The following is an 8,198-nucleotide window of genomic DNA, read 5'->3' as shown; positions in this document are numbered from 1 at the left end:
CGTGTCCTATCTATAAATATCAAATTATTAAAATGAACTAATGAAGGATTTTTTTTTAATAAACTGACATTAATAATGTGGACAGGTAATATGAGATGAAGAAAGTATTTATGAGAATGATGAAATACATCGTCGATAACAAGTAGCTTGATATTGAGCATAGTAGTAAGTTGTTGATTTTTTTGTCAAACTACATTATTAAGAGTCGAATTTAGAATATGTACGTAAAGAGTAATTTATGGAGTTTGAAATTTATTATTTGTACATAATATAGTTAACTTTTTAACATAACATTATTGTCTCATTTATAATTTTATTTTTGGAATAAAGATTTTAAAGGCTAGAGTGTGAGAGGACCATTAAAAAGCACTTTCTTCATTCCTCCAGGAGACCCCATTAACAACTATTCCATAGTTAGGAGGAAGTTGATATGTGAGCTGTCAGCATTTGAATCATCTGACTGAATTATTATTATTCTTTCTTTCTTTATATATATTATAGGAACAAGAAAGCAAGTACCAAAATTATGTATATATGGCTGCTAAATCAACAAGATAATTGGCTTAATTGCAGGTACTAATGAGAAAAAAACAGAACTGTATGAGCTCTTTTTTCATATTTTAGACCCCACGCATCAGACGAGAATAATTCTTGATTTAGATTAATTCCAAAAGTACATACCACCTGGTGCATGCACCAAAGTAAAATTTGATTTTTGTATGATATTTATTTCTAAATCGTGGTTGATTTATATAATTCTAACTTCAAATTTTGATACTTTGACCATCATAGATCAACGTGATTTGGTATTGAAATGGATACGAATATTTTGTTTATCAAAGATTAGAGGCGGCAAAATCAAATCTAATCCGCTTAATCTATCCAATTCATTAAAATTTATCTCAATCTTTTTAATTGAATCCATTTAAAAATGGTGTTGATATATATTCCAAATTCTTATCAAAATATTTATAAAAACATCTTTTTTAAAAAATTGATATGTTATATATAACAACATTAAAGAGAAAAAAAACTTTTATTAGGAACTAAAATATTGTAAAACAACAAATTAAATTTTTAAAACATAGTAAAAATTAGGTTTGATTGAATTTTAATCCGTTTCATAATTCGTTACCGAACTCATTTTGACCCAAACATCTTGACCCTAGCAAAGTTGGATTGAGTCTTGACTCATTTGTTATTTTGACCTACTCAAATTTGACTCAACCCGTCCAACTACCACCCGTGTTCAAGATAACTCTTAACAATTGGAGAACAAATCAAGGTGCTTTTATCACACCCTCACTGGGACCGTAATCATCATAAAATACCAAAGAGAAAGGGTTTATTTTGTTGTGTTATAAATAATTGTGTAGCAGAATGCACGCCCCATGTCACGCAATAATTAATATATGTTTTTTTTTATTTCTCGTGTTTGGTATCCACATTGAAAACCAACTAATTTGTACTGACACTGGGTCGAGTCCAGGATTTTGTCATACTCAAAACTTGAAAGCACAACCTTGGAGGAGGCTCATTTGCTACACACCTTTTGATGGTGCAATGATAAATGATAGGGTTACATCATACAACTGTAAAGCTGCCACTTCATGAAAACTAGGAGCTCTTCTGACAAGAACATACATTCTTGCATTGATCCAAGAAACAGTATAGTCAACAAGAAAACTGGAGCTAGAGCCACAGAGAGGGCAAGATTTACGTGAATGAGATTCAATAACAAGCCACCGTGACAAGAATTTAATGATAATGGGGTTGTCATTTCCTACCAAATAATCATGCATTAAGACTTCAAGGCAGATCATGAGGAACAAACCAAATATGTATTTAACTTTAACAAACATTCAATAAAGATAGACATCTCCCATTTATGCTGAGGTAAGTTAAAATGTACAATATCAGCACAACAACATGCGCTTCATTTATGCTTTCTTGAAGCCGAGCATTTGACTTGGCTTTGGGCCAAAATATAAGATGACAGTACTAAAAGAACTCTCACCTCTTTGAGACATAAGTGCAGGACATGCACTTACTACTCCAAGATGCATCTTTTGCCTCTTGAAGATGAGCACCTTGTTGTATGAGATGACCATATTACTGATTACCCTAGTCAATAATAAAACATGTCAAATTTACTTTATCAAAACTGAACCATGCATGACATAGCTGCTCAAATGACATTACCCAAGCTTCAATTGATATTTGTAATGTCGCCTTCTCTTGGGTTTAAAATGTAGACCCTTCACGAGGAAGACTTGAGACAGTTGTCACATGGATTAGAACCATTCATGCAAGAATATTGGTCAAAGGACTCTCCGAAGTGTTCAAGTAACAATTTTCTACGACATTCATTCTGCAAATTTAAGGTTAGTGTGATGATTAAGTACATAACATAGAGAGATGATTCAAGAGACTGTACAGTAACAGAAGAAATAGCTAGAATAATGAGGACTATTCAAGACACCAAAGCTCTGTAGGATATCAAATAACGTACCTTAAGTTCACAGTATTTCTGCATTTTTCGACCTTGTTCCATGGCCCTCTTCAAGCTTTCCTTTTTATAGCCCTGCCCACTTCTTAGCATGCATACAACTCGACTGAAATCCTTCTTTTGGTATAATATGACACATGTAGCAGGAAGGCCATCTCTTCCTGCCCTTCCAGCTTCCTGATAATAACTTTCAATAGATTTGGACATTGTATTATGAACAACGAACCGCTGAAAATGCAGAAAACTATCAGTCCCCTACCTTATTCTCTGAACTGGCAAACAGTGCATATAATGGAACTTCTAAATCAAAAGAACTTTCACTCTGACAATAACATCAAGAACCTTCATAGAAGATTTCAAGCTAAAATGGCTAACCAAATCTGGCTTGCACCTCTATGGCTTATGCCCAACACTATATAGGCTTTTTATATTTGTAGCAAGATCACTTATCAATGACATTTGATTGACAGTCATATTCGGAACATCATCAGTCATCAAAGAGGTCATATTATGAAAGAAGCAGAGAAACATCACAGTTCACGAGAACTCACAACATCAGGTTTGTCAATTCCCATTCCAAAAGCAATAGTTGCACAAACGATATCAACCTCTCCAGAGCGCCACCTCTTCTGAACTGCAACCCTCTGACGAGATGCTAAACCAGCATGATAGTATGCTGTTTTGATTTTGCATTTCTCATTCAAAAATTTTGAAACATCCACACACTCACTTTTTGATAGGCAGTACACAATTCCCGATAGATTCTTGAATCGATCCCGTAATAGATTCCCAAGTTGCTTAAGTGGCTCTTTGCTCTTTCCAGTAACTTCATACTTTAAATTGGATCTATCAAAACTAGTCTCAAGGACAAGGGCACGAGGAATTCTTAAAGCACTCAAGATATCCTGCAGAATGGAGAAACGGTGAAAACTAAGAAAATAAACAGACCTCACAAAAAAGAAAATTAAAGTAGCTGCCTTACTTGACGGACTGCATGGGTTGCTGTGGCAGTTAATGCCATCACTGGAACATCTGGAAAATTTTGCTTAAGACATCCTAATACTCTATAATCTGGTCGAAAATCATGTCCCCACTGGCTGAGAAACAAGTAAAAGAACAGATCAAATATACCTTAAATTAGCTAAACCATTGACAACATCTTGCCTATTGTTTTTTCTATTTCTCTCAGATTATTTGATACAGGAACTGCACAATTTCCAATCACTTTCGTGATTCTTTTCACCAAACATATAAGAACGCCCAAAACTATGCATTCAAAAAAGTAAGGTTGACACAAGTCAACAACAACAACAACAACAAGAGCATAGAGTTTCTTGATGGCTTTCCTGTCCCCTCATCTGATACATCAGTTTGCACTATTGTATTTTTACCATTTTTCCTTCTGAACAGTTAAAGATGATTTAGAATAAGGGCATACCTCACACAGTGAGCCTCATCAATAACAAAACCAGCCAATTGTCCCTGAAATTAGTCCAGTAAAACTTTGATTTACAAACACCATCTAGCAATATTCTGGACTTAAATAAGATAAAATAACTAACCGTGGTTTATGCTTACAAAAACCTTACCTTTCTATGCATGCATTCTAAGGTTTCTTGAAATGATAAATTTCCAGCTATCCTCTCAGGAGTTACATAGAGGAGCTTGCAGGATGGTACATCTTTCCTAGAAGTAAGAAAAAAGGATGCAAATCCAGAATATGATATTAGGTACAAACTACAGGATTTCTGGACTACAAGAACTGCTACAACTTTCAATGAAAAGAATTTGGGGTTTAATGATAATACTTTCTAAAGAAGCCAAGAAGTCAGATTAGATAAAATTCTATTTCAGTTGACAAGCCCATTCAAACACTTGAAAAGGCTTCTCGTAGTAAAATAATTTAATAGAGGATGGAATCGGCATGACTTGGCATTTGATCTGAAATTATGTCAATAGAGTCAGTCTTAACTGAAAGCAAGTGTAAGTTTCAAGGCATTCACGATTTACTTCATAGCGAAAGGAAAATGTGTGGGGGAGATGAGGACAAAAGACCAATAAAGGTAAAAGTGTCGGCCTCCCCATTTCTACTTTATTTGCGAGAGCTATCTTCCAAGCTTGTCATACTTGCACGTATTTAAAGCAAGCAAATTCTTTTTGTCTGGTGCCACAGGAAACAAGATGAGACCTGCTGAAAGAGCAGTAGGCAATCCTGACAACACATGCATGGTAGGGGCTTGCATGAGTATGCATATTATGGACCATGAGTCATGTGATGACCATAAAACATGTTTTCTTCTGTGGCAGGCTCAAGAAGTATATTACTAGTCATGCTCAAGAAATGTTCTCCTGAAAGTCAATCAGTAAAGTTCATAATTTAGAGGAGCAAATAAGTGGATATGAAGATACACAAGTAAAACCATGCCTTAATTCTCGTAGTACAGCTGCAGTCTGTGATTGAGTTTGTTGGGAATTTAAAAAGGTTGCAGGTATACCGAACTTGAGGTTAAGGGTAATTATCTGATCCTGAATTAGTGAAAGTAGGGGGGATATTACAATCATAACACCAGGTTGAACAATCGCTGAAAGCTGCATAGCAGAAAGGAAAATAGAATTAGTGCTAACATTAGTCAGAGTCTTGACAAATAAGTAGGATTTGATGGGTGACTGTAATATCCTAAAGCCCAACCTTGAATTAAAATATCAACAAAGGTGAAGAGCTTTAAGCATTTGAAAACCATTTTTAAGTGCATACATATGACCTTAAGAATATAGTAAGAGCAAAGCTTTCTCTGCGTTAGTTTTTGTTTCAATAAGTGCTAACAAAAGTATTCTTTTAGTAAAGAGTGCAAACCCAGATACAAGAAGCATACAATGGTAGAGATCCTTCCAGAAAATATGGTTTTTGGTTAGTTGTCTAATGGAAAAAAAAGATAGGAGAAAATTCCATGGAAGCGTTAAAAATATGATAAAGTATAAGAAAGCTGTCTTGTGTACTTTTTCGTGTAAATAAATGATAACTTGGTGCCTATGCGACTGGGTTAACTTTTTAGCTAATTATGGTTGATAAAACCACACTGCATATATATTTTCACAAATATATATCATATCTGATGAATTAAATATTATTATTTATTTTTAAAAAAATTTAAGAACTTGATATGCACCAACAAGAATCTTTCACCACTTCTCCTAACACAATCATTTTCTAATTAATTCCAACTCAATGGGATTCTTTGCACAGCACATTCCAAAGTTGATGGGTGAGAAAATTGGAAATCATGCAATATCCCATATTTGAAAAGATTGCATACTTCAAGCAAGATGTTATGTACTTCCTGGACATCCCTTAAATTTTTTTTTGTACATTCACCTTAAGCATGATTTATGTGTCTGTGATAAACAGTCTTATAACCTTTCACAGTGATATGTGGTGAATAGTAACTGATTTCTCACTAGGAAAGTCAGGACAAGATAACACCAGCTGGTATGACCAAAGGTAAGAAAATAAACAACAGAAGCAGTTACGCAATATTCTCATCTTTTGGCAGACAAGTCTGCAACTTTATATGCATTGGAACTACGACTAACATTTCAAACTAGATTTCACCAACTGCAGGTTCAATATGAATCAAGAAGTTCTTGCCATCATGCATCACTCAAGACAATACTCAGGGAAAGGACCATCTGTATAGTAAAGAAAGCTACCTGGTAGCAAAGACTTTTACCACCTCCAGTTGGCATTAGAACAAAGCAATCACGTTTTTGAAGAAATGCTTGACAAGCTTGATGTTGTAAAGGTCTAAAGGACCTGTTTCCGAATACTACCACATTTGCCAGTTCAATATCATCCAACCTTTGCAACTCTTCATAACTAAGGGTTCTGTCTCCGTGACTTGATTCCAAGGGGCACTCCATTTCGGGGGAGACTGATGAATATGAACCTTCAGTAACCACGCTCATATAATCCTTTCAACAGGGGCAGAACATGGAGTAGGAGGATTTCAGTCAGTACTAGATAAATTGGATCAGATAGAACAAGATAAGGGGTGATAAGATGTAAGCTAACAGTAGATTATATAGCCATTCATTTGGATCTCAGCTATTTGAAATAATTTACAGGATGATTCAACATACCACTGGTCTAATGCAATGCTGCATTACAACTGTTGATACTTTAACAAATAAACAGAACAGTTGATAGAAAAGATCATAAGTCTAAATAAGTACTACCATCAACGTTGAGGCACGGCACCCTGATTGTGGAGTCATGCCCTGGTGAATTCTATCACGGCGAATCTTAGAGGTAGAGGGGAGATCCTCTTTGCTTGCAAATCTAATACCCATCTCTTCGCTGTCACTTGAAGAATCCAACAGCACTGCTTTTGCATGCCTTTGCTGTTGGGGTGAATCCTCAATAACATGGACATAGGCGCCAGAATCCTCATCACAATCAACTTCACAGTCCTCACGAGTATCCTTACCCAACATATCAGCTAGAGCTCCACAAGCCTCTGATTCAATTGCTTGCAAATCATCCCAATCCTCAGTGTCTTGCATAGATTCAGCCAGCAACGCCAGAAATTCATCTCCACAGAGCTCCACATTGATGAAATCTCGCCCATCATCACCTTCACAAGTGAAAAAAATAAATGACAACTGTAATAGCTCCACCAATAGACTCCTAAATAAGAACCATGTAATCAAGTATATCAATGAAGTAAGCCTCAATCCAAACCTAGTCAGAATCACCTGCATGAATCTTTTCATAATTAGACAATAACTTGAGTTACTTTTTCTTTTAAAAGTATATAATCCTGATTCATGAAGCAATAATTGTACTATTTCTGGGCTACTACGGTAAGGAATGGGAAAATGGAGGGTTTACCGTAGAGCTCAACGAGGCGATTCAGGCACGTCTTTGCGGAGTCTTCATCAAATCCGCATTCAAGGGCTAAGCTTACCAGTCTAACTTTCTCTAACTTGAGATCTTCGTCCTGCATTTCTTCAGCGTCTTCAATCTCCGCCTTTCGCGGCCGTCGCAGCGGTGGCCGTCGTTGCTTTTCCCGCGCTTTCATTTGGCTTTTCAGAATCAATTTTAAAACTTCTTTTCGTACTACGAAAATTGTATTTCGAAGTTTTATCCCACTAGTTCTACTTAAACGACAGTGTTTTTGTGTTGGGCTTGGAGCATCTATGATACTATGACCCAAGCCAAGGCCTTTGAAGTCCATGTCGTTATAAGAAGCATTTTTATATATATATGTATACCAAATATAGATCAACCACCTTTTCTACTCCTTAAAAGATGTTTTTTTATCTCCTCATTTGGATTAATCTAACTATTAAAATAAGTGAATAAGAATATAGACGTTGAAGAACTCATTCATCAAATAAATAAATAAAAAAAAAGGATCCTAGAAATGCCCTATTCTTGAATTAACACATAATCAAAACTTACTCTCTAAATGATAATGACGATAGATGTGAATTTTGTAATTCTTACATCTATCTATAATTGAAATAAAACAACAAAGGAATAATCAAATGAGATAAGATCCAGAAAACTAAAATTACACCCAATCCATCCATATTTTACACAAAAGGAATTACATATTAGAGAAGAAAAAAAACAAAATATGAACAAGAAAAAGACGAATACATGGATATAATACAAAAAAAAAAAAAG

General features: G+C 35.2%; 1 protein-coding gene across 3 annotated transcripts; it reads right to left on the bottom strand.

The window, feature by feature from the left end:
• Positions 1-1,757: 1,757 nt before the first annotated feature.
• On the bottom strand, positions 1,758-7,635 carry LOC107012022 (ATP-dependent DNA helicase Q-like 1). 3 transcript variants are annotated; one of them, XR_001455969.2, is made up of 11 exons: positions 7,398-7,635; positions 6,743-7,140; positions 6,218-6,478; positions 4,935-5,098; positions 4,099-4,195; positions 3,948-3,991; positions 3,492-3,606; positions 3,061-3,414; positions 2,513-2,737; positions 2,203-2,371; positions 1,758-2,115 (listed from the first exon to the last, which is right to left on the bottom strand). XR_001455969.2 is itself a non-coding variant. In XM_015211741.2 (10 exons), the coding sequence occupies exons 1-10, from the start codon at positions 7,585-7,587 to the stop codon at positions 2,261-2,263; spliced, it is 1,959 nt and encodes a 652-aa protein (XP_015067227.1). In that variant the 5' UTR covers positions 7,588-7,635; the 3' UTR covers positions 1,758-2,260. The 3 variants fall into 3 exon arrangements, 1 of the variants encoding a protein (XP_015067227.1); XR_001455967.2 differs by having other exon boundaries at positions 1,758-2,124; positions 7,398-7,634; XM_015211741.2 differs by having other exon boundaries at positions 1,758-2,371.
• Between the last annotated feature and the right edge of the window lie 563 nt (positions 7,636-8,198).

Source organism: Solanum pennellii, chromosome 1 (assembly GCF_001406875.1).
Source record: "Solanum pennellii chromosome 1, SPENNV200".
Taxonomy (NCBI): Eukaryota; Viridiplantae; Streptophyta; class Magnoliopsida; order Solanales; family Solanaceae; genus Solanum; species Solanum pennellii.
This window is presented reverse-complemented; position numbering and strand designations above follow the sequence as displayed.

Bases quoted from the DNA above. Each gene is read 5' to 3' on its own strand.
- LOC107012022 (XM_015211741.2), bottom strand. From the start codon at position 7,587: ATGAAAGCGCGGGAAAAGCAACGACGGCCACCGCTGCGACGGCCGCGA. The intron at 7,141-7,397 runs GTAAACCCTCCA...TCACTTGTGAAG, and splicing joins TCGCCTCGTTGAGCTCTACG to GTGATGATGGGCGAGATTTC. The intron at 2,372-2,512 runs GTACGTTATTTG...TTAAATTTGCAG, and splicing joins AGAAATACTGTGAACTTAAG to AATGAATGTCGTAGAAAATT.